We start from the raw sequence: 26,403 nt of genomic DNA, 5'->3' as shown, positions 1-26,403 counted from the left end.
TATATAAAGTAACTGGGGGAGCTGGAGAAATAAATACACTTTCCCATGTAATAGTAAGGTGGAGCCCTTGGGAAGACATCTGAACAGAGGGTAACTCTATTTGTTACCCTCTGTTCAGTACTCAGCATGTCACACAGTCTTCAGTAGTAATGATTTGCATGTCATGAGTCTTTTCCCATTCTCATAATCTATTGTGCAGGGTATCTCTGCTGCCAGACGTCAAACCTGCTCACCAGACTATTTAGATCCTGGCTGCAGGTTTTAGATAAGCATTAACACCATGCAATTTACTGTACCCACTTTGCATTAGTAGTAGGTGTGGCCATATGTTAATAAATATGAAAATTTACTAGTATTAACATCAGTACAAACTCATATTAAAACATTTATAGTATATGCTAGCTAGTATAACATTAATACTATTACAGTGCTATATATTATAGTAACATAGTGTTGATTCAACCGATATTATTAAGGTTCTGTTGATGGTGGATGATGTCAGAAATTAACGAAAACAGTCTCTGTGTTCCAGACAGCAGGCCAGCAGCATGAAGGTTTGTGGTGAGAAGGAGCGTGTTGCATTTATGGAACCAGTATTGTGCCAGATGGCCTGAATACAAAGGAGAGGGAGAGGTGGTCAGGTGCTAGGCTTTGTAGGGCTGTGTTAATAAGGCCATTGGCTTTTAAGAGCAGTGAGAAGACTTAAGGGATTTTAAACAGATTAGCACTATTAGGACTTCATGCAAGATCATTCTGATGTGGTGAGAATGGATTTGAAGGGGATGCAGCATGGATGTGGCTTAGGAGGCTGTTGCAGTACTCTAGGCTAGGGGTGATGTTGGCTTGTAGCAACATGGCAGTGGAAATGGAAAAGTGGAAGGATTGAAGATGTTTCAGAGGTAGTGTTGATGGAAGTTGCAATGGTTGGTATTGGATGGAATGCGAGAGAGAAAATGGTTTGAATTGTTTTGAGGTTTCTGCCTTAGGCAGCTTCATGAATTACGAGCCCCCTGACTACCATTGGGATCACTGGGAGAGGAATAAATTTGTAGGAGATAGAACTTGACTTCACTCTTGGACATACTGAATTGAAGCATTTTGATTAGAATGTCTTGTGGCTAGTAAGTTATGTGGGTCTGGAACTCAAAGAGGTTTGAATGAGAGACGTGGTTGAGATGGTTAGCATGGATGATTTGAAGTTGTAGATGTGGGTGAGATTGTTTAGGGAATTGTTTCTCAACTTAAACTGCATATTGCAATTACTTGGACTTTGAAGAAATACCATCTACCCCAAAGATTCTTAATTAATCTAGAGTAAAGTTTGGGCATTGGGCTTTTAGAAGGCCCACAGATAATACCAATGTGCTGTCAAGGTTGAGACCCACTGTCTAGTGAGAGCATAGGCTGAGATTAGAAGAGGAACTGGGATTGAGCCTAGAGGAACAGATAGTTAATGGCCAACTAGAGAAGGCTGAACCTGCACAGGAGAGGTGACCAGAGAGGTAGGATGAAGACTTTTGATGTCATAGAAGTAAGTCAAGGCATGGCCAGCAGTGTCTGTTGCTGTTAACAAGCCAGTTGTAATGGAATTTGGATTTAGCAATATGGACGTAGTTTATTTACCAGAGAGAGCTGTCACTGGGAAGCTTGGGACAGAAGCTTGTCAGATGGGATTGAAAAACATGAGAAAATGGAGACGCCTAGCATCGGCGGCTTTTAAAGGTGTTAGGGAGAGAGATGGAGTGTGGAGCCTAAGAGCTGTGCCATTGGATTAGGATGTTTTGGCTGCAGGTAACAAATGATTTGGCTTAAATGGTGAAGAAAACTTCACTTCTTTCAGGAGTTCCAGAAGAAGGTGGCTCTGGGCTACGTATTTAGAGACTCAACAGTGTTGTCAGAGACCTAGGTTTTTCCAGCCTCCGTGTGCAACTTGGCCTTCAGGATGCCCCCTCAGGACTGTAATTTAGACATCGCCAGCAAAAGGACATCTTTGTCTTGTAATCTTTTTTCTCAATCTTAATACATGTACTGAGAAGTATACAAATCTTAAGTGTACAGGCTGAATTTTCTGAAATCAAACAACTATAACCACACAGATCACAACCCCAGTGCCATGGAAGTTCCTCATTCCAGTCACTACCTGCCTCCTCCCCCAGGGTAACTACTGTCCTGACTTCCATAGGTTAAAGTTGCCTGTTTTTCTGTGCAATTTAAATGGAATGATATGCTACATGCTCTTTTATGCTTGGCTTTCAGCATTGTTTTTGATATCTGTATTATTGCATGTAGTTGTTAAGTGTTCATCTATTGCATGAATATACCACATTTTATCCATTCTGTTGTTGAGGGGCATTTGAGTAGTTTCCAGTATTTGGCTTTTACAGATAGTGTTGTTGTGAACATATGTATTCATTTCTGTTGAGTGTGTAATCAAGGAGTGGAATTGTTGGGACAGAGGGTGTGCTTATATTGAATTTTAATATTACTTTAGTTGTATCATTTTACACTCTTACCAGAAGTGGATGAGAGTTTCTGGGAGTTTTAGTTCCATGCCCTCACAAACACTTATTATTTTACATCTTCCACTTTAGACATTTTGGTGGTATGGCACTGTAATTTTAATTTGCATTTCCATAAATTGATTAAGGATATTTCAGTTGAGCATCTTTTGATATAGTCATTGACCATTTGGATATTCTCTTCTGTGAAGTGCCTATTTAAGTCCTTTGTTATTTTTCCCTTGAGTTGAATGTCTTACTCAATTTGTAGGAGTTTTTTGCTTGTTTTGTGTTCTGAGTATGAGTCATTTGTCAGACGTATGTATTGCAAATATCTTCTCAGACTCTATGGCTTTCTTTTTCACTATTGATGTTTTCTTTTTACAAACAAATTACTAATTTTAGTGTAGTACAGTTTATCAATTTTCTCCTTTATATATTAATAAGTGGTTTATGTGTTCTGTTTATAATTTTTGCCTACACTAAGGTTACCAAAATTATATTTCTTCTACAAGTTTGATTGTTTAACTGTGATATTTAGCTCTGCAGTCCATCTGGACTTGGTTTCTGTTTTTACTGTAAGGTAGGGTTCAAGATTCGTATGAATGTCTAAACGATCCAGCACCATTTATTAAAAGAGTATATTTTCTCCATGCACTGCGGTATCACTTTTGTCATAAATTAGGTGATTATGTGTAAGGGTCCATTTCTGGTTTCTCTATTTAAGGGGTCTTCAAACTTTAAACAGGGGGCCAGTTCACTGTCCCTCAGACTGTTGGAGGGCCGGACTATAGTTTTAACAAAACTATGAACAAATTCCTATGCACACTGCACATATCTTATTTTGAAGTAAAAAAACAAACGGGCAAAAACACCCGCATGTGGCCCACGGGCCATAGTTTGAGGACGCCTGCTATATTTTGTCCTATTGGTCAGGCTGTCTACCCTTACATATCTGTATCTTTTAGTAGGTATATTGATATATGGTAGCATAAGTTACGTATTTTTGTTCTTCCTTGTAATCTCTTTTTAAGAGTGATGAATTAGTATGCATGAAAATATGAAATGGCGAACCAGCAAAGCTTAAGCTAGGTAAATAGGAAAGTAAAAAAAAGAAAGTGGATAAATCAGTGAGTTGGGCACCTTAAGGAGACAGTCAGAATAGTTGAACAAGTAAGATGGATCATGGGGGAAGAGTTGGACTCCTGAATTAGTGATTTTGGAGTTCAGACAGTTTTGAGCAGTGCTAAATTGCCCAGGGGTGTGGTGGTAGATAGGTGGCTAAGTTGGGGTAGAGGAGGTCATTGAAGATACAGGAGCCAGGAAACTGAGAGACTAGGGTATGATCTGTTAGTACTTGACATTGTAAAAAGTATATTTTCTAATGTATCTAATTTAGTGTCTGCCTTAAAACAGGTGGAATAGACTTATTATCTTTACTTTATGGATTAGAAAGTGAGCCCAGAGAGGTTATAACTTCCTAAAGGCCCTAAGAGAATGAGTGATTGAGTTAGACCTAACCCAGGTCTCATGTCCCAGCTTCCGTGCTCTGTTCCATAGAGCTTAGCTGGTGTGTTGTGTGAAAGACCTGGGAGTTATATTTTTTAGATCAGAATTCTTACTGACATGCAGAAATTGTGCAAAAACCCATACAAATAATAAGTTATTCATAGATAAGATATTGATAAGTTATGTGAACTATTTAATACTCCAGAAGTATTAAATATAGTTATTCCTGGGTAGTTGTGATTGTGACTCTGGGTGACTTTTTCACTTTGTTTTACTTTTCTGTATTTTCCAAATTTCCTATAATGGACGTACATTTTATGGATTTTCAAAAATTAAAAAAAATTTTTTTTGATGATTATGGCCAGGGACAATTCATAAGGGAGTATGTAATACTTTTACAATAAAAGAATGAAAATGTTTAAATATTTTATTTCTTGTTTTTCTTTTTAGAAATGCCCTTGGTGATGGAAAGAGAGCCACCATTCTGAAGAGCACTTGGCCAAAGGTAGGTTTCTTTATTTCACGTTGAGCAAATAATGCCATACAACTTTGTGAAAAACCTGTTTACAGGTTGTGTTTGTTTGTAAAAATGCCATGTGAAATTATGCAGAGCTCAAGAATATGAAGGGGGAATCTTCAGTTTCACAGTCAGCACAGGGATTCAGCCACAGGGAGGCGTGTGTGCATGAGGAGCAAGGCCAGTCTTGAGAGGTCTTGAGGGTGCCTTAGTGGTAGAGAGGTTCCCTTTGCACATTCTGGGTAGATGTGTCTGAGTGTGAAAAGTGAAATTAAGAACTTGGAAGACACAAATCAGCAGTGAAAACAATCACCTTGATATATTTGACTATATCAAACTTAGAAAGTACTGTATGTCAAAGGACACCATGATTTATTAGTAGTTTGAGAGGAGATAATTTGTCACATATATAACTGATAGGATTTATATCCAGAACGTGCAAAGAACTCCTAAAATAAATAAACCCAGTAGAAAATGGGCCAATAAGACAAATAGGCATTTCATAAAAGAGTAATCCTGAATGGCCAATAGAAATAAGAAACTGTCTTACTTTCTGGTAATTAAACTTTTAAGGTATTGGTACAGATATAGAAAAATGAAACTAATGGAGCAGAATAAAGGGTCTCCACACAGACCCACATATACATGAGTAAATAACACAACGTGATACTGTTTGGGTCCTTCAGATGGGGAAGAATTAGTGAGACCAGTAGTCCTCAGTGTTGGTGGGTGTGTGTAGTAACAGGAACCTTCAATAAATTGGTGGGAGTGTGAATCATTTAAAACCAACTTGGAGAGCACTATGATGTACATACCCCATAAGTACTTGATTCTAAGTATGTGTACCCTAGAAAACTTCTTGTGTATGTGTAAATGGTGAGATATAAAGATTGGTCATTGCAACATTGTTTTAATGGCATAGCACTGCAAATACCTGTCCATTGATAAAGCAGCAGATGAATGTAGTGTTTTCACTTGCTTAAAGTTGTTACTTAGATCTTTCTGATCTTGAACATCCATTATTTCTCTGACTTCACTCCTGCTGCTCTCTCCTTGGTTCACTTTATGTTGGCCCCTTGGCGTCCTCACTGTTCTGCAAATATACCAGGCCCACTTCCACCTTGTACTTGCGCTTCACACTAGAACTAGCTCTTCCCTAGAATGCTCTTCCCCACAGCATTGACCAGCTTCCTTACTTCCTTTCTTTCTTTATTACAAGTCCTGTTCTCAGTGAAATCTTCCCTGGCCACATTCTAAAATGTCGCACCTAGACATTTCCTATCTTCTTTCCCTGTTTTACTTTTTTTCCTCTTAGCGCTTATTATTGAGCATACAATGTATAACATTTGAGTTATATTGTTTATTGTGTCTTCCCAGTATAATGTGAGCTTCACAAAGGAAACGTTTTTTAGTCTGTTTGGTTCACTTTTGAAGACAGACTGCCTGACACTTAGCAGGACTCAACAGTAAATATTTGTTGACTTAGTGAATGAATGAATCAAATACTAGATTGCAGATGAAATGAATTAAGTGGCTTATCAACACTTACAGATTTTAAAAAACTGTCATATGAAAAAATCAGTAAAGGCATAACATAGGCTTTTAATAGGTGTAGATACAGATCAGAATACTCACCAAACTTATGGTGGTGGTTGCTTCTGGGCAGTGAGAGAGGAAGAGGAGATTGGAGACAGGTATAAAGGAGATTTTCACTATATCTGTATAGTTTTGTTTCTTTTATCAAAAAAAGAATCCAAAACAAATATAACAAAATGTTAACAGTTAATTCTGGGTGTTTTATTAGTCTCTGTATTTCCCTAAATCATAAAAATCTTCAAAATTTTTAAAAAGAGTTTGAAATAAGACACAGAAAGATGTGTGTTTCATAATTCATTCCTGGTTTTATATAATTTGTTTTTAAAACTAAAGTGAGTAGAATCATAGAATCTTAAGGCCTTAGAGAATTTAATCTCATCTGTTACTTTGGCTTCTGCTCTGTGGATAGATTTCATTAGATTAATTGTAGGCGTTAATTTTATTTTGTTTAATGTTTTTTAAAAATGAACTTTTTCTTTATATTATAAACAGCATGTGATAAAACAGAAAAACAGAGTACAGAAGGGTATAAAAGGAAAAAAAGCCTGGCGATCTTTTAAAAAGATAGATTTCTTTGCCTTTCCTCCCAAAATTGTGATTCAAGTTGCCTAGGAGTGTATTTAGGAGTATGGAGATTGTAAAATTCCCCAGGTGGACTTCTGCATCCAAATTTTGGAATCATTTTTTAAATGCCTCATTTTACCCGTGACAAAATTGAGTCCCAGAGAGGTAAAATGACTTTGGTGAGGTGTTATGGCAAATAAAAGACAAAAGTGGATTTAGAATCTCACAGTGGATGGTGCTTCTGTTTGAGGGTGATCAGTTTGTTGCTGGTTTTTTTTTTGTTTTTTTTTTAATGAGTCATTCTTTTGCCTAACAAAATCTTTGGTGATTACTGAACCTGGCATTTGGCAAGGCTTCTATCATATTTGTAGAATAAATGAAAGATAGAATTCCAAATACTGAAATCCAGACCACGGTCCTGGCTTTCCAAAGATACCTTGTGTTATTTAATCATTATCAATTTAAAAAAATATTAAGACTTTCTGAATTATTTTGAAGACTTTATGGAGAATGTTTGTTCCTGGCTTATTTTCTCAAACACAAAATAAATTATTTATTCTTTTTTTTTATTGGGATGTTTTATGATGTGTTATATAATTACAAAAATATTTGTGTCAATAAAAACACGTAACCACTAGTAAGTATTCAAAAAATGTGGCAACTATGTTACTAGGTTATTTTTCCTTTTACCAGAAAGGACTGCTCATTGAAGATAGTTTAAACTTCAGAAGCAAAAGTAAATCGTGCAAGGTGTATTCTTTACTTTTATGAGAATTGTTCAACTTTAGAATTAATTATGAGCCTGAGTCCTTGGAGTCATGCCTTTAAGATATAAACCTGTAGAGGAAGGTACTCTGTAGATTTCTGTTCAAGGTGGGCCTTTTTTCCCCTTCTTTCCCAATAGAGAAGACTGGTACAGTGTTGTCTGTCTCTAGACTTACTGTTAGGCTTTAGAGAGAGTGAGTCATTTGTCCTAAAGAATGAGAATTTTTATGGTGGAGTCAACAGATAATTGTGGACATGTCTGGTGCATTGCTTTTTTTTTTTTTTTTTTTTGAGACAGAGTCTCGCTTTGTTGCCCAGGCTAGAGTGAGTGCCGTGGCGTCAGCCTAGCTCACAGCAACCTCAAACTCCTGGGCTCGAGTGATCCTTCTGCCTCAGCCTCCCGGGTAGCTGGGACTACAGGCATGCGCCACCATGCCCGGCTAATTTTATATATATATATCAGTTGGCCAATTAATTTCTTTCTATTTATAGTAGAGACGGGGTCTTGCTCAGGCTGGTTTTGAACTCCTGACCTCGAGCAATCCGCCCGCCTCGGCCTCCCAAGAGCTAGGATTACAGGCGTGAGCCACAGCGCCCGGCCTGGTGCATTGCTTTTTGATGTACGTTATACAGGATACAAACCAATAGCCTCAAATATCCTCAAGAACCTTTTAATTTTGAAGGGTATATTAGGACTCTTTTGTTTGTGAATGAAAGAAACCTAACTCAGATTTAGTGTAGGTCAAAAAGGGAATTTATTAGCTCATGTAATTGAAAAGTCTAGGGGTTAGCTTTAGGCATAGTTGGATCCACATCTGTACACATTGTTCTGTTTCTCAGCTTTGCTTTCCTGTTTGTCAGCTTCATGTTTAGTCTTTTTTTCCCCTCACTTCTCTCTCTACATTTCATTTTACATGGGTTTTGTTGCTATGTCCTCAGGTTCACTCATCTTTTCTTCTGCAGTATCTAATCTGCCTTTATTTCTATCCAATATATTTTTCATCTTAAATGCTATAGTTTTTATCTCTAGAAGTTAAATTTGGATCTTTTATATATTTCATGTTTTTATTTAATATGTTCAGTCTTTCCTTTGGCTTCTTGAACATATGGGATATAATTATAGTAACTGTTTTAATGTCCTTGTGTACTAATTCTATCATCTGTGTCATTTATGAGTTGTTTTCAATTGATTGATTTTTCTCTTCATTACAGCTATATTTTCCTTTGTTTTTGACTGGATGCCACACATTGTGAATTTTACCTTTTTTGGTGCTATATATTTTTCTGTAAATATTTTTGAGCTTTGTTTTGGGTGCAGTACAGTTATTTGGAAACAATTTAATTCTTTGGGATCTTGTTTTCAGCTTGATAGGTGGGACCATAGTGGCTTTTAGTCTAGGGTTAATTTTCCCCCCACTGCTGAGACAAAACTTTTCTGAGTACTCTACTCAATGCCACATGAATCATGATGTTTTCTATGCTGGTTGGTGGGAACAGGAATTATTCCTGGTTCTGTGTGAGTTCCCTGTTAGTCTTTCAGGTGGTTCTTTCTTTGGCCATGAGTAGTTGCCCCACATTCCTGTGCTGATCAGCATTCAGCTGAAAACTCAAGGGGGACCCACTGTAGTTCTCTGGAATTCTCTGTCTCTGCAGCTCTCTCCTTTCTGGTCCTCTGCCCTGTGAACTCGAGCTGCCTTGGTTCCCTGAACTCCTAGCTCCCTCTCCTTAACTGAGAGAGATTGCCAGTCTCTGCCTAGGTTCCTTCCTCTTGAGCTGTAACTTAGAAACTCAGTAAGCTGGAGCAGTCATAGGGCTTATTTTATGTGTTTCCCATCTCTTAGGGATCACATTTTGTTTCCTGATAATACAGTGGCTTGCAAGCCATAGTTTCATCTCTTTTGTTTTTTGTTTGTTTTAGGTAGGAGGGTAAATCCAGTCCCTGTTACTCCATCTTGGTCAGAAGTGGAAGTTAGAGCATAGGCTTTCTTGGCTTCGTTTTTAAAAAGACTTACCATGTAGTGGGAGCCTCAAACTGATATCCTCAATAGCTGTTAATTCCAGCAAAAAGAGAACCTCTCTTATTATCCATAAGTGAACCTAAGGGATGCCTCAGACTGATTCTGATTGAATCATGTGCCCACCTGTGGATCCATTGCTATGACCTGGGAAATGGTACATTTTGATTGGCCAGTCTCCTGGGCCACAGCCACTCTCCCTCCCTCCCATCCATTATTGGGAAGGGAGCACTAGAATGGACAGCCCTGCCATTACTGTGAGGAGTAGAGACATGATGGTTCCCAAGACGAGAGGATGCCAGGCAGATGAGCAGCAGGCAATGTCCATATATGTGATAGAGATTGAGATGGTGTCAAAGAAGAGCAAACCTTCGTAATTGGGTTTAAGAAACTCTCTGAAATACCTTTAATTTAAGCTTCATTGAAACAACTTCTTTTTCAACCAACAGAAGTTATACTGGGTTTCGTAGAATTTAGGGAAAAGGATTTTTTTAAAGTGAGGATAGGTGGGGGGGAAAAGAGAAGGAAATAAAGTATTCTCTAGAAATTCAGCAGGTTTGGGTTTTGACCTGTCATTATTTCCCATGCTAGCTGTGTTTTTTATTTTTGCAGTTTCCTAAACTTTGAAGTTGACAAATGCTTAGGGCATAGGATTTGATCTTGTAGCATATCTGAGTGTTCCCTTTATCTTATACCTAAGTGTTAGGAAACACAGCCTTTAACCCTTTAAAGGAAAGTGGAATTTAACAAAATGCAGTCTGAATTGGGAGCTTTGATTTAAGCCTAGTCTGTCTAAAAAGACTCCAGAACTCATAGGTCCACATGGACCTTTAATTTTAAAAGGCTTATTAGGACCCTTCAAATGGTATACTTGAGCAGGTTTGTTTATGCATTGAACCTGCATAAACACATGCCCACATGATTGTTTCTGGTTTCTTTTAGTGAAAAGCTGATCTTTCATAAAAGAGTCACTTATATTTGATTATATATTTTCCCCTAGATTCTTATCGAATCAGAATGTTCTTTATAAAATGTATAGTAAAGAGGAAAGAGTTCTGGACCAGGTGTCATAAAATCATGTTCTTTGGTTTGCCTTTAAATAAGTGTGACATTAGGCTAGTTTCTAGCCTTTTTCTCTTATAAATCACCTCTCCAGTGGTACTATGCTTAAAATTGGTTTGTGAGTAGCTAGAAGAGGGGGCGATGATTGACTTAATCCCAGGGTTTGGTACTATTAGCTTTTTAGATTAAAAAGTTGATGTTTGATGTAGAAGATTTCTAAATTGTGTAAATGAAGCTAGCAGTGATTTTGGTTCTATAGCAAAAAAATAAAAAACCCTTATCATTAGAATTGAAAGTAAATCAGTAGTTTTTGGACTTTTTCTTAGAGCCGGAAAGTATACTTGGAGTAATAATAATTAAAAGCTGATTGAAGGGGAGAGAGATGGATGGAAGATCTAGCCTGAGTGCGTCCTTCATCTGTGCCTGTGCTCTCCAGAGATGGTGGAAAACTACCATACAAGCTGATCGTTCCTTCCCGCTCTCAAAATCTTTTGCTTTTTCCAAAATGTAGGGAATGTAATGACCTAGAGACATTGCCTTAAAATTTTTGGAAAAATTACTTAACAATGAATGACTTTTATACTTTATCTGGTACATAATACTATGTTTCATTCTGTATTAGTAAAACATAACAAAAGTTGGATTCTTTCCTGGGGTTCAAAATCTTATAAGCAAAAATATTAATCCTTAATTATTAAAAATTATTTACTTATTTATAACTTTTCACTTAGCTCATTAGGTCATTTTATTTCCTGAGGTATTAACATTTTTATTTTTCACTACTAGCGGCCTAATCTTATATTTTAAGCAATGAATCAGTTCTCAAGCAAAACATTTTTCCTTATCTGTTTTCTTTAACTTAAACATATTTTTGAGAAAAAAATAAATTTATCTTTTTGGAACAGGGCCATTATCGTTATTGTGATGCTCTTTCTATGCTGGGGGAATATGACTGGGCCCTGCAAGCAAACATAAAAGCTCAAAAACTCTGTAAAAATGACCCTGAGGGAATCAAGGATCTAATTCAGCAGCATGTAAAGTTACAAAAACAAATAGAAGACTTACAAGGTATTTCACCTAAAATTCTTTGGTTATAGTCAAATTCCCTTTAAAACTTTGGAAGGTGGGTTTCTTGGATAATGGAGGATCATAAATCAATTCTCAGATAATTTGCCCTTATTTTGTTTTGTTGGTCACGTCAGTTAAGTTTTTCATTTCTATTTGTGTAGAGTTATATTAATGTTATATTCCATTAGGTAATTTTAAATGATTTATAGTTTTTATTTGAAACAGACAGCAATCAAATTGTTATTATTTATTCTTCTGTAGAAAAATACCTTTTCCAGAAATTTTGAATAAAATAAAAGCTTTTTGAAACAAAATTGTTTAAAAATTTTTTCCTTCATTATTAAAGTTATTTCCTGAAGAAAAGGCCCTTTAGTAGAGTTGCTTAATGTTTTGCACCAACTTTGTGGCTAATTCTATCGTGTGCTGAACATGTATACATTTATTTTATATATTTAGCAGAAATTGACTGGGCAAGTGAGGAGTTGTAGATTTTCATTCTGCTGTTGTTTTTTTCTCTTTTAAGTCATTTTGCTTTTTCCAATGCTTGATATTCCCTTACTTTACATTTTTAGTGTATAGATCTTTCCTGTTTTTTCTTCTTTGGGTATTAGTGTATTATGGAGCTGAGCTGAACAATTCTATTGCCCTGGTGGATGTTGTCATCCAACATAACATGATTATAAAATTGTGAGCTCCTTGTGAGCTCCTTGAAGACCGGTACCATCTCTAATTCAAATTTATGTATTGCTGTCACCTTGTCAGTGATGATATGTAATAGAATGTCTGACAAGGTTTGTGTAACTTCTTGTTGACACCATCCTAAACTAAAGACATCTAGAAATATAAAAGGGCTTAGGTTTACTTTTTAGCGTTCTAAATTTGATGTTCTTAAAGTCAGCTTAAAGGAAATTTGAAAATCTTTTGAAGTCTTTGTTGCCAACCATTGATCACTCTGTGTGTGTGATTGACTTTTATAGGTCGAACACCATATAAGAATCCAATTAAAGCGTTTTATGAAAGTAGGTGAGTTAATAGCAGGTCAGTAGCTGCTTCTTGGAATAGCTTTGCCCCATGAATTAAGAATCACTTGTATTTGATGCTTTAAGCTAAAGTTGGGATGGAAGGAAGAGAGGTAGTTCATGTTTAAGATCAGGTTACCTGCAAGTTGTCAGATTTATGTTGCTGACTGTTTTACTGAACCTTTTGGATATGTACATATTGGAGATCAGTAGCCAAAGTCTATGGGAAAAGAGAGCTGATGTGTTAATTGAACATTACTGTGCTTTAATGGGACCAGTTCGGCCACAAGGGTCCTGGCAGCAGAGAGCTGGGACATAGCCTGTGTCTTGTGCCCTTCACCTCTGTCCTGGAAACATCTACTTCCAGCCTTCTGATGTCATTCAAAGGCTAAGATACTTCCTGTTAAAAATGGGCAACAGATAGACTTAAGTATGCTCACAAGAAAACAAATAGTAGGATAGGCATGGTGGCTCACACCTGTAATTCTGGCACTCTGGAAGGCCGAGGTGGAAGGATTGCCTGAGGTCAGGAGTTCAAGGCCAGCCTGAGCAAGAGCAAGACCCTGTCTCTGTGAAAAATACAAAAATTAGCTGATCATCATGGTGTGCACCTGTAGTCTCAGCTACTTGGAAGGCTGAGGCAAGAGGGTCACTTGAGCCCAGGAGTTTGAGGTTGCAGTGAGCTGTGATGATGCCACTGCACTCTACCCAGGGTGAGAGAATGAGACTGTGTCTCAAATAATCCAAAAGTAGCCAGTATTCTACCTTTGCTTATTTGGCAATTAAAATAGATTACGATTTTTTTCACATGTTTGTTTAGTTGCCAACGATATTGAAGCTACTAATTCTGTAGAGTGCTGAACATACAGATATATATATCTATATATAGAGTACAGAAATTGGCTGTGCAGGCTTTAATTTAAATATTATTTAAATATCTGAATTTAACCTAAATTAGGATATTTAAATTTAAAACAAGAAGGCTTAGTTATTTTAATGTTAGAACCCAGAATACTTTTTTTGAACTGTTCTTAATTTATTTTGAGTTTGATACCAAATTTAAAATAATGTTTATGTATAGAGCACCCTATCTTAGATGTAGAAAATCTTTTTAAAACAATTATTCCTTGCTTTCAAGGAAAAGATTATGATTGCTGCAACCTGTTTGAAGGGTAACTGTTTAAAAATTTTTAATGATTAATGGAATAAAATTATCATTTCTTTTATCCCCTTCCTTAGGGCCTCCACATCTAGGAGTTTGTCAGCACCTAGGTTTAGTACTTCACTTAACTTTGTGGAGAAGGAAAGAGATTTCAGAAAAACTCACCACGCTATGGCAAACGGCGGTAATCAGAATCTAAAGGTAAGCTCCATTAAAAACTAAAATTATTTCAAGTATAGATATAGTCTGTTCTTAATGGTATCTGGGAACTAAAAAAGGTCTCATATTTTCACAATAATATTTTGGTCACAATGGAAACCAAATATTTTGGTAATATGAACCCCTTTTTGCCTATTGATATCAAAAGAATGATTCTCTTTTTTTAATAAATAATCTGGCTGTGTCATACAAGTATATAAGTAAACTATTTCAAAGTCACAGGTTTTCTTTTGAAATCACATTTATGTGTTTTCAAAATATATTTTCTATTTATCATTTTGCCTCTTAGTCCTCTTTGTATGTCCTTCCTTTACATGTCTCCCAACCAGTCACTTAGGAATGCATGACAGTGGGGTCTGGTGGGCAAGTCACTCCCACTCCTCACAATAGTTTGGATTTTTCTTTATCTCCCTTTTCCTTTTTGCAGTCTACTTGCCCACCTGACGTGCACGAGCCCACATACCCAACTTGCGCTGTGCTGGGGCCTTGGAAGGCACCCTGTTACCCACCTCTGCCTATGGTGTTTCTGCAGCCTTTGATGCCCTTAACAGCAGGGGTCCTGGCCCTTGATTCATGACTGTGCTGAGCAGAAGTCTCAGTCAGATGTTTTCTCCAGATTACAACTAAGGCTGTAGCCTGGCTCTGTGATCAGGTGTCTCAGAAGAACTGTATCTGAGTTTATTTTTTCTGAGCTGTAGTTTACACAAAGCTCAGCAGCTTTTACCAAGTCCTCATTTGTCTTTTCAGGGTTTGAGGAAAGAAAAAGGGAATGGTATTTTGGCATTGGGTGGGTGATAGGCATTGAAGAGAACTTTTCCAATTCACTGTGTAGTCCTTTTTTTTGATAACATTGAAAATCGCCAGACTTTTGTGTTCTCCCACTGCTGTTTCCCTGGTCGGAGGTTGGGTTCTGCTTCCTGAAGGGGTTGGTGTCATTTGAAGATGTAGTAGTGGACTTCACCTGGGAGGAGTGGCAGGACCTGGATCATGCTAAGAGGCCCCTATACAGGGATGTGATGCTGGAGACCTACACCAGCCTGGTATCTGTGGGGCACTGTATTCCCAAACCTGAGGTGATCTTCAAGCTGGAGCAAGAAGCAGAGCCTTGGGTCATAAAAGAACCCCCCAAACTGAATCTCCCAGATGGCTAGATAGTTGATGACCTAATTGAGAGGAGTCAGGACAGTCACAGTAGACCTTTGTGGCAAGGTGAAATCACCAATGGGAACACATCATATAAGGAGGGGGTGGAATCATGCAATTTAATTTTAAGGAAATTTAAGGAATTTCATTTTAAGGAAAAACATGCAATTTAAGTTCAAACCATATACCAAAACCGATTATTAATAATGGAAATTATTCAGGAATGAGGCCTGAAGAGTTTAATACATGTCAGTATGGATTTCTCACTGGTGATCCTGCTGAGATGCATGCTGGAATCAGACCTGATGCCCATGATATAACTGGAACATCCCTCAGCAGTCATGAGCATCTTAATGAGGATCACAAGATCTTAACTGGGCAACAGCATTTTTAATGTAGTGGACAGCAAAACGCTTTTAACCAGGAGGCAGTATTATTGACACATAAGAGGCTTCACATAGGAGGAAACTTCTGTAAATATTATGAATGTCAGAAAGCCTGTGCTAAATCAGTTTTCATTGCCCAAGAGAACTCGGATAGGGTAGAGAACTTCTGAATGTAATGTATGTGGGTAAACATTCTTTAAAAAGTGTATACTCACTGAACATCAGAAGATACACAAGAAAGAAACCCTATAAATGTAGTGAATGTGGGAAAACCTTCATTAAAAAAATCATGTGTTATAAAACATCAGAGAATACATACAGGAGAGAAGCTGTATGCATGTGGCATATATGAGAAATGCTTCTGTGAGAAGTCAGCCCTGACAGCTCATCAGAGAATCCACACAGGGGAAAAACCTTTTCCAGAGCTCAGCACTCAGGGTGCATTAGGGTACTCACACAGGGGAAAGGCCCCGTGAATGTAGCAAATGTGGGTTAACACTCTTCTATAAGTCAGCCCTCACTGTACATCAAAGAATTCCCATAGGTGAGAAGTCATATGAATGTAAAGAATGAATAAAATCTTTCTACCAGAAATAGGCCTCACTGTACATGAGAGAACTCACACAGGTGAGCAACCCTATGGATATAAAGAATGTAGGCAATCCTTCTACCAAAAGTCAACCCTCACTGTACATCAGAGAACTCACACAAGTGAGAAACCCTACCGATGGAAAGAATGTAGGCCATCTTTCTACCAAAAGTCAACCCTCACTATACAGCAGAGAACTCACACAGGTGAGAAACCCTACCGATGGAAAGAATGTAGGCCATCTTTCTACCAAAAGTCAGCCCTCACTGTACAGCAGAGAACTCACACAGGTGAGAAACCCTACCGATGGAAAGAATGTAGGCCATCTTTCTACCAAAAGTCAGCCCTCACTATACAGCAGAGAACTCACACAGGTGAGAAACCCTACAGATGGAAAGAATGTAGGCAGTCTTTTTACCAAAAGTCAACCCTCACTGCACATCAGAGGACTTACACAGGAGAAAACCCTATGTATGTGATGGATGTGGGAAAGGCTTTCACCAGAAGGGACACCTCAGGTTGCATCAGTGTATGCACATGGGAGAAACTCCATGCATGTGAGCAATGTGGGAAAACCTACCAGAAAGCAGTCCTGAGTACACATCAGAGGACTCACACTGGGGAATGACCCTATGAATGTAATGAATGAGGAAAAACATTTTGCCAGAAGTCAACCCTAAGCATGCATCAGGTTACTCAGGTGGGAGAAACCCTGTAAATGTAATGAATGTGGAAAAGCTTTTTGCCATGAGGCAGTCTCCCGTGTATCTGAAAGAACTCATATAGGTGAGAAACTATATGAATGTAAATGTATTGAATATTATTTTGCACCTGGTAGACAGTATACAACCAGTTGCTATCATCATGGTGGCTATTGTCATAATTTACAAAATGACTCTGTAATAAATTGGTAGTAGCCAGTAAGAGACTGATATTTGGCTACACAAGAACCACCTTCATTATTTTGACAAAGTCCTGATTTGGTTTTCTTACCCACTTTTACAGATTTATGGATTTATCTTGGTTGAGCTTTATGATTAGCTAAGACTGATCATTTTTCGTGTGCGTGATCCTGTGGGGCTGAGCATGTGCCCTAGCTCTGCCCAGTGACATACTGGGAGGATTCTATGGCATGTTTGTGAAAGATCCCTTAAAGGACAAGAGACATGGTTTTTCTGCAGTAAGGCATTGATCTTTGTGGCCATGTCCCATGAATGCATATTTCAGCCTTCAGGTGTGGGGCCTGATAATGGCAGGGAAGATCTCTGGAGAACCAGTGTGAATGATGATGTGATAGGATCTTGTGTCTCTCTTGTAAGGACAATAGTCCTGTAGGATTAGGGCCTTGTGCCATAACCTCATTTCACCCTAAATACCTCTTTAAAGTTCCTGTCTCTAAATACAATCCACTGGGGGTCAGAGTTTTCAGATGTGCATTTTAGAAAGACACAAACAGTCCATAACACTCACTGATTTGAAATACCATCTCCATCACATACTAAGTTACTATTTGAAGTGCCTGTTTTTATCTGCCCAACATTCCATCCAGGATTGGGGTGAGTCTCCTGTGCCATCTGTAATTGTGGTCTTTGCAGATTTGTTTATGTGTGGTCCTGGAGCTGCCCACACTATCAGGAGTCTGTGTTTGTGGGATGGAAAGAGACTAATGAGGGTGTCCTAGTGACATAAAAGTCTGATTGGTCTGGACACTTCTGAGGCCTGCAGCACCTGTCTGTGTCTGTGGTTGATATTGCACCTGCATGTTTTTTTCCTTATTTTGTTTCCCCTACTCTGTCAAGGTTTCTTACTCCTATTGGTGCTTGAGTCCTGACTTGACAGAGTTTATCTGTCCTGTGTCTGCCTTTTTGTTTTCACTGAACAATTTACAGATACTTGTATATAAATTTGATGATGTCTAAATTTACAGTAGCTTTACAGTGCTTTTAATGTACTGTAGAATAATCTTTTCATTATTCTCTCTCTCTAAAAAAAACATCTCCAAGAGGCTGTATTCAGTTAGGGAGAGGAGCATAGGGAAAGATGTGACAGTGTTAATTCAATACAGACATTATTGAACAACTGCCATGTCAGGCGTAATACCAGGCATCAGAAATAGAATTGTCGTTCAAGAATTTGTCATAATCACATCATGATCTCTTATCCTTAGTTGTCATTTTGTTTGCTTGTTTATACGTTTAGGCTTAATAACTAGCTGCATATTTTAAGTGCTTGGGTGAATTCTGTTCTACTCTGAATTCTGTTCTGTTATACAGCTATTAAATTCTTCATGGCTGTATTTCTGTGTGTGTATGTATGTGTGTGAAAGTCTCACTAATTTTATTTTCATGGGTAGGTGGTAGATGAAGCTTCAAAGGTAGATGATTGTGACTGTCATCCTGAATTTCCACCACCGTCAAGTGAGTATTTTTTTTTCCTGTATGAGTTATTACCAAGTTAATGTAGTGTTGCCTAAAATTTGCAGAAGCCTCATTTACATTTGTTGTTGTTGTCCTTTTACTTTATAATGCTTCTGTATTAAGAAAACTTTGAATATTTATTTGAAGTCAATATTTAGTTTTTTAATAGTATTTGATAAATTTAATTTTGGAACTCCAAATGAAAGGAATGAGAAAGGTGAAGTACATAGCTCTTTTTGGTCTGCTGCTTAGTTTTCTGCTGGCCTTTGTTTCTTATTGAAAATTTTCATTATTTGCCTCCCTTCCTCCGAACTCAAGGGACCGTTTTACTTTTTTCCTGATTGGCCTCCCCTATGAAAGTTTAATAACACCGATACTGTTTATGTACTATGTGTGTATCTGTGCTTTATATATAGAAAGAGTTAGATTTTTCTATCTCTTAATAACTAATTTTTACCCTAACAAGGGGTTATATTGTGCTCATTGAGAATGGATACTTGTCTTAGTCCATTTGAGCTGGTATAACAAAAATACCACAAATTGGGTAGTTTATAAATAGTGAATATTTACTTTTTTACATTTCTGGAGGCTGAGAAATCCAGTATGGTGCCAGCAGATTAGGTATCTGGCGAGCGCCCTCTTAGTAGTTCATAGATGGCCATCTTTTTGCTGTGTCCTCATGTAATAGAAGGGGCAAGAGAACTGTCTGGGGTCTCTTACAAGGGCATGAATCCCCTTCATGAGGGCACTGCCTCATGACCTAATCACCATCCCAAAGGTTCCACCTCCTACCCTTACCTTGGAAATCTGGATTTCAACATAGGAATCTTGGGGGAAGTGGGGAGATGGAGAAATTCAGCATAATAATGTTTTAGGCTAATTATTTATTTTAAGTTTTGTGTGCTCATGTATGTTTATGCATCTAATAAACACATAGAAACACAGCGGGACCTCATTACTTGGGATCATTGGGAGATGAAGGGTTAAAGAGAAGTGAATAGTCTTGCTTCAGTTATTTCTGAATCTTTATACTACCAGATTTTGATGAAAATCTTTCTAAACTCGATAACATGCTTTCCTGCTTTTTAAAACAGAGTTTATGAAAATACAGATTTTTTTTTTTTTTTTTTGAGACAGTCTCACTCTGTTGCACTAAGTAGAGTGTAGTGGCATCAGCCTAGCTCACAGCAACTTCAGACTTCTGGGCTCAGGTGATCCTCCTGCCTTAGCCTCCCGAGTAGCTGGGACTACAGGCACACACCATGACACCTGGCTAATTTTTCTGTTTTTCGTAGAAATGGGGTCTTGCTCTTGTTCAGGCTAGTCTCGAGCTCCTGAGCTCAAGCAGTCCTCCCACCTTGGCCTCCCAGAGGGCTAGGATTACAGGCATGAGCCACTGTGCTCGGCCCAAATACGGAGTTTTGTGTTTGCTCAAGATTGTTACTGTATATGCAACAGTTACTTAGGCTTTCACGTAGTATTCTTTCCAGGGTTTTTGAAGTGAGATTGATCTTCTAGTTAGTAATCCCATTATTCTCTTCTCCTTTCTTTGTTGGTTTGTTGGTTTTCTCTTCAGTGGTTTTGCTTCTAGCAACCATTTCTGTCTTTTGCTACCTACAGTTCTATCTTCTCTTAAGCTCCATTTCTGTATACCCACCTACTTAGCACTGAGCAGTTCTATTTGGTTAGCATTTGAATGTAATTATAGACTGGGGAAACTCTGGCAGTTGTCTTACCTGATGTAATTCTAACAGCATGTGAAACATCTTTGAGGATAAAACTTTTTTTGGAAGACAGTTTTTAATTTATCGATATTATCTTAGGCCATTAGTATCAGAGAGCACATTTAAATAAATAATTACTCTCCACCCTTCAGCATCTACACTCAGGTGAAGAAACTGAAGTCTTAGGGTTAGGGTTAGTTTTATCCAAGGTGATGTAGCAGAAATCCACCTAGAACTCTTCTGCTTTTCAGAAGCTTCTATCGTTTTCTCTGAGGCTACCAAAACCAGCGCTGGCTCTCATTTCCTCCTTGTTACATTGGCTCTGACTTGTCCCTGTGCTCTTTCCCCAAATCTTCCATCAAATACACCCTGTACCTCCTGCCATACTGACTCTTCTACACAGCTTTGAGCGTGTCACACCCCTGCCCAGAAACATGCAGTGGCTTCCTACTCTTGCCAGTGGAATAAAGGCTGGGCTTCAGAGTGGGAGGATCTGAAGCTAAGAGTCTGTAAACACTCACCCATGCTTGGCTAAGCAACCCTTTTTCAGCCTCCCACCCTTGTTGAGCTCTTTAGATCACAAAGGTTTACTTAGTGTTTTTAAAATGAACTCCACTCTTGGATTTGAGTCATTGTGTATCCAAATCCTGCTTGTTCCTCAGAACCAAACACAAATGCTGCATCCTCACAAATGTTTTTCCCAACCTCTCTTAAGAGGTTAAGTGATTAAGAGGTTAAGCTTAAGTGATTTCTTCCTCTGTGAGCTGTGAGAGAAATTACTGACTATGGAATTAATATGTCAGCAACCATACAGTGTCTTCTTCCCTTCTTAAGGGGGATTGTTGTTAAATTACTGAAGTGATGTGTCTTTTTGTCCCATCTGATTGTAAACTGAGAATAGCAGCTATCGCCTATATTTCTGTATACCTATTGTAGACTTAAATAATAATTATCATTATAATTTATCTTTATAATAATATTATACCATACATAGAAAAACAGTATCAGCTTCTATTTTGGCCTACCTTTTTGTAGGTACATGCACCCACAATATCAGTTTACACTTTTTTTATTGTTTTAGTCTTGAACTTACAGAGTTTTATGTTCAGATTTTAGAAACAAATACTTTCGTATTCACAGGTCAGCCTCCCAAACACAAAGGAAAACAAAAATCCCGAAATAATGAATCGGAGAAGTTCAGGTATGTTTTTCCTCTAAGGTGTGATTGTTTTTCCTAGTGTACTCTTACCAAGAAAAAGGAAAAGGACTTTTCAAGATTTTTCAACTATTAGCTACTTTTACATATGTGTATTATGGTGAGTACCAAAATCCCTTTTAAATATCAAAGACTTGTCTTTAGGAGAGGATGTTTTGCAAAAGTATTAATCCTAGATGTTAATACCAACTTCTGAAAGTCATGTAAAATACTCAGTGTTAGTTATTTTCAATTCCAAAATATTTGTACCTAAAATGAAAACACATTCACAGAGGTGTAAGGTGAAGATTAAGTCTCCTTCCCTGCTCTCCTCATTTTACCTCCCACAGTCCCTGCTGAAGGACTGCCCTCAGAATGCACTGGTAACTGTTTCTTGGCTATCAGGAAACTTACACCGCATGTATAGGCATGGATATATGTATATATTTAGATGCCCTTTTCAGTAATTTTCATTACAGGAAAATAATTTTTTTTTTTTTTTTTTGAGACAAAGTCTCACTCTGTCACCCCCGCTAGAGCACAGTGGCAGCATCATAGCTCACTGCAACCTCAAACTCTTGGGCTCAACCAATCCTCTTGCCTCCCGAGTAGCTGGCACCACAGGCACACACCACCACACCTGGCTAATTTTCCTATTTTTGGTAGAGATGGGGTCTCACTCTTGTTCAGGCTGGTCTCAAACTCCTGACCTCAAGTAATCCTCCTGCCTTGGCCTCCCAGAGTGTGAGGATTACAGGTGTGAACACCATATGCAGCCAATGAATTCTGATCACTCACAACATCAGTTCTACTAAACATCTCCACCAGAATTAACAGTAGGAACTCTTACCACCTGTCTTTATTCCACCATTGCCCACAAAGATATAAATTGATTGCAAAGTGAAATTGTGACTCTTATAATACAGAAGTTTATGAAGTGAATCAAAGTGATGTTGGAGAAATAGCACAGCCATGTCTGCCATGATTACACTGGTTGTCAGTTTTCTAGTCTTCATTTCTTAAGGGTGAATCCATGATAGGTGGTTCAAGGAGAATGATTTCACTATCAAAACACTAAGAAAAAAATTGGAGTAAAGCCCCAATTTTTTCCAAAAATGACCATTCTCTGGATGCTGCTACTAAAATACAAAGCAAGGACATGGTATGTTATGTTATTTGATTATTTAGTAGAAAAATTCTGAGTCAGTCTTCCTGCTTCTCCCACTCCCTAAAGAAACCATATCCAAAAACACAATCTTTTTATTAATGCATAGTATGAATTTTAACCTGTTTTGTTAAAGATAAATTTATTTTCTATTCAGGAATTTATGTGACTGTTTACTCAGTATTTTACATGACTTTCAGTAATTACATTTTTTTCTTTATATAAGTAGGACTGTTTTATTTAAAAATGCTTTTTTCTTTTAGTTCTAATTCACAGTTGACTTTACCAGTAGATTGGAAAAACATCTTGGAGAAACAATTTTCAAAATCTTCAAGAGCTGCACACCAGGTAATGGAGAAGACTTTTCTAGTGGAAAAAGCAAACTCTTTAAACAAAACATTTTTCACATGAATAAAGTTCTAATCGTGTATGTCTCTCAGATTTATTTTTTATAATTTTATCTGTAGATATATAATTTAATATATGATTGCTAAGAACCTGAACTATCACTGATTTAAATATTAACTTGGTAATTATGTTAGCCACAGGTTTAACTAATAGTTAACACTGCAGGATTGTTTGCTTTCCAAAGACTTAATAGTACTATTAACTTTAAATATTTTTAAAACTGTTTAAATATTGCTGTTTCATATACTATGAAATCATTAAAGAGCAAACTTTTTGTTCTTTGAATGATTTCACATTAATTAGATAGCTTTTGTGTGTAAAATTCTTTATTTAGTGATGAAAAATGTACAATAACTTGGACTAGATTACTTCTTTCAGAATATGTGGGCCAGTTTTTTAGGGTATACATAACAGATGTCTTAACAAAGCACTGAAATAGATATCTAATCATTTGCATAAAAACATTTTTAGAATTTCTTACAGTTGGAGATTTTTAAGTTATGTCTTCTTACATTGATTTTACTGACTCTAAAAACCATGAAGGACTTATATAGAAGACAGCCAGTAAAGATAAAAAAGACTAAGTAAATATGATAGTTATTTTTGAGCCTCCATTTGTTCATTTAACACATTTTTATGGAGGCCTTCCAATTTGCTGAAGAATGAGAGAGATTGGGTTTATGGGTGATATGATTCAGCCTGGTAGAGCTTTCAGTACAGATCATTTATGTTGTACTATATTGAGGGAAATAATTTCCAGTGAGAACATGAGGCTATGAGCATATTTGCTTTGTTTGTAGAATGAGAAAGATTAAAATCAAATTAGTTCATACAAGGCTAATAAGTAGTATTTGTGGGGATTGTACATCATCTTCTATAACTTCAAATTCATATCTTAAAATAAATATGGTCATCACTGAGCATTTTAAATACTATAACAATTACCAAGTTTATGTAAGAGCTGCTCTTTTCCTTGTATAATCTGGGGTAAAGTTCTCCTGAACATTGATTCATTGGTCAGAAGCCAGCAGAAAGCTTTTGTTGGTGGGTGACCAAACTGCTTTTCCCTTTGTGCTTTGAGCAATGGGGTATTCTTTTGAATCTTTATTGTTAGGAATAATGAGGAATATAAGATACATATTTGCATTTTCTGCTCCACTGAATGGTGTTCAAGTGCATGGCAAGGAGTGAAGAGATTTTAGACTTAATATCTAGTCATGCCTTTCCAATTTTTATGGAACTTTTGTGACTTAGAGCTATTATCATGTATCTAAAATCTGAACTTCAGGTTGTAATGAATGTGCATATATGTATTCAGATTACAAACTTTTTCTCACTTTATCTAAGAATACATTACAGCAATTTTGTTTTTGTTTTTTTATTTCTTACGTTCTTCCTTCTGCATTTCGCTTATTGATAGCTCTCCCAATAATTTTATCTAGTTATAGTCAAGTACATGTTAGGCAGGAGAGTTAAAAATTTAAATATCCATTGCTTGTTTAGAATTAAGGTTTGTTTCGGAGCAGGATGGCGATTGTTAAAATCTGATAGTTGGCCAGGTGTGGTGGCTCACGCCTGTAATCCTAGCACTCTGGGAGGCTGAGGCAGGCAGATTGCTCGAGGTCAGGAGTTTGAAACCAGCCTGAGCAAGAGCGAGACCCCATCTCTACTAGAAATAGAAAGAAATTAATTGGCCAACTAATATATATAGAAAAAATTAGCCGGGCATGGTGGCGCATGCCTGTAGTCCCAGCTACTCAGGAGGCTGAGGCAAGAGGATTGCTTGAGCCCAGAAGTTTGAGGTTGCTGTGAGCTAGGCTGATGCCATGGCACTCACTCTAGCCTGGGCAACAAAGTGAGACTCTGTCTCAAAAAAAAAAAAAAAAAAAAAAATCTAATAGTTATCGGTACTTTGATTGCATGTTCTTTTTTTTTTTTTTATTTTGGCATATTATGGGGGTACAGATTTTAAGGTTTCAATAAATGCCCATTTCCCCCCCAAGATTGCATGTTCTCATGTGTAATTGTTCTAGTCTCAGTCAAACAATTTACTTACTTAAATAATGGCTGATATTTTCTGTACATGTTGTTAAAACTTCAAAATGCTGTTTAGTCTAGAAAGCAAGCAAGGCTTAGCACCATGTAGTGTAATATGAACCACCCTTGTCATGGGCAGTGGCAGAGGTGTTAGAATTAAGATGAGTAAACAGTACCTTTTAATTTTCACTTTTGTGCTGAAAAAGGAATATAAGGTATAAAGAATAGTTTGAATATTTATTTAAATATTTTATTACTAGTCATAAAATATTACTGATGAACTTGGCATCTTAAGTTTTAAACTAAAAATGTATAGATTTGGATTGCTGAAATAGAATTTCTTTTTTGCAGGATTTTGCTAATATCATGAAAATGCTGAGAAGCTTAATTCAAGATGGTTACACAGCCTTGTTGGAGCAGCGCTGCCGCAGTGCTGCACAGGCCTTTACAGAGTTGCTGAATGGTTTAGATCCTCAAAAAATAAAGGTAAAATTGCATGTCATGACTCAATAGTTTGCACCTTAGATGAATGTAGGAGAGATTGAGGCTTTAACTCATTATATTACTATGTGTTAGAGCTTGCTGAGATTGGCTGAATCTACTCTAGGTTGTGGGAAGCAGGTAGTACTCAAATTCAGATTTTAATGGTTAACACTTAATATAGGATCCATGTTTATACTCCCTGACTATAGTTTAGGTTCATTAGAATTCCTGGCCTTTTCTCTTCTTTAAAATGCTAAATCAAGAATTTGGACTTACTTTAGCCACATCTTTTCATCCAGAAAGTACAGGTATACCTGATTTTGTTGTGCTTCACAGATACTGTGTTTTTTATAAGTAGAAGATTTGTAGCAACCCTGTGTTAAGTCTATTGGTGCCATTTGTGCAAAAGCATGTGCTCACTTTGTGGCTCTGTGTCACGTTTTGGTAATTCTCAAAACGTTTAAAACTTTTTCATTATTATTATCACGATGTCTGTTATGGTAATCTATAATCAGTGCTCTTTGATGTTACTATTATTATGTTGGGGTGTCACAGTCTGTACCCATATATGATGGCAAACTTAATAAGTGTTGTATGTGGTGTGTGCTCCACTGACTGGCCTTCCCCCATCCCCTGCCCCGACCCTGATTGTCACCCTCTCCTTGGGCCTCCCTATTCCCTGAGAGGCAACGATATCGAAATTAGGCCAATTAATGACCTTACTGTGGCCTCTAAGTGTTGAAGTGAAAAAGAAGAGTCGAACGTCTCTGACTTTAAATCAAAAGCTAGAAATGATTAAGCTTAGGGAGGAAGGCATGTCGAAAGCTGAGATAGGCCAAAAGCTAGGCTCTTGTGTCATACA

At 37.4% G+C, this 26,403-nt stretch overlaps 1 protein-coding gene across 1 annotated transcript in view; it reads left to right on the top strand.

Moving 5' to 3' along the window:
* TTC3 (tetratricopeptide repeat domain 3) overlaps positions 1-26,403 on the top strand; it is a 120,293-nt gene that overhangs the window by 30,558 nt on the left and 63,332 nt on the right. Inside the window, exons 11-18 of the mRNA XM_076000257.1 lie at positions 4,458-4,512; positions 11,432-11,594; positions 12,572-12,617; positions 13,853-13,976; positions 18,466-18,529; positions 21,394-21,454; positions 22,877-22,961; positions 25,410-25,544. Coding sequence (XP_075856372.1) covers positions 4,458-4,512; positions 11,432-11,594; positions 12,572-12,617; positions 13,853-13,976; positions 18,466-18,529; positions 21,394-21,454; positions 22,877-22,961; positions 25,410-25,544 — 733 coding nt within the window. The remainder of the gene's footprint in view (positions 1-4,457; positions 4,513-11,431; positions 11,595-12,571; positions 12,618-13,852; positions 13,977-18,465; positions 18,530-21,393; positions 21,455-22,876; positions 22,962-25,409; positions 25,545-26,403) is intronic.

Source organism: Microcebus murinus, chromosome 1, assembly GCF_040939455.1.
Source record: "Microcebus murinus isolate Inina chromosome 1, M.murinus_Inina_mat1.0, whole genome shotgun sequence".
In the NCBI taxonomy this organism is placed as follows: domain Eukaryota; kingdom Metazoa; phylum Chordata; class Mammalia; order Primates; family Cheirogaleidae; genus Microcebus; species Microcebus murinus.
Note: the sequence above shows the minus strand (reverse complement) of the source record. Positions and strands in the feature narration are given on the sequence as shown.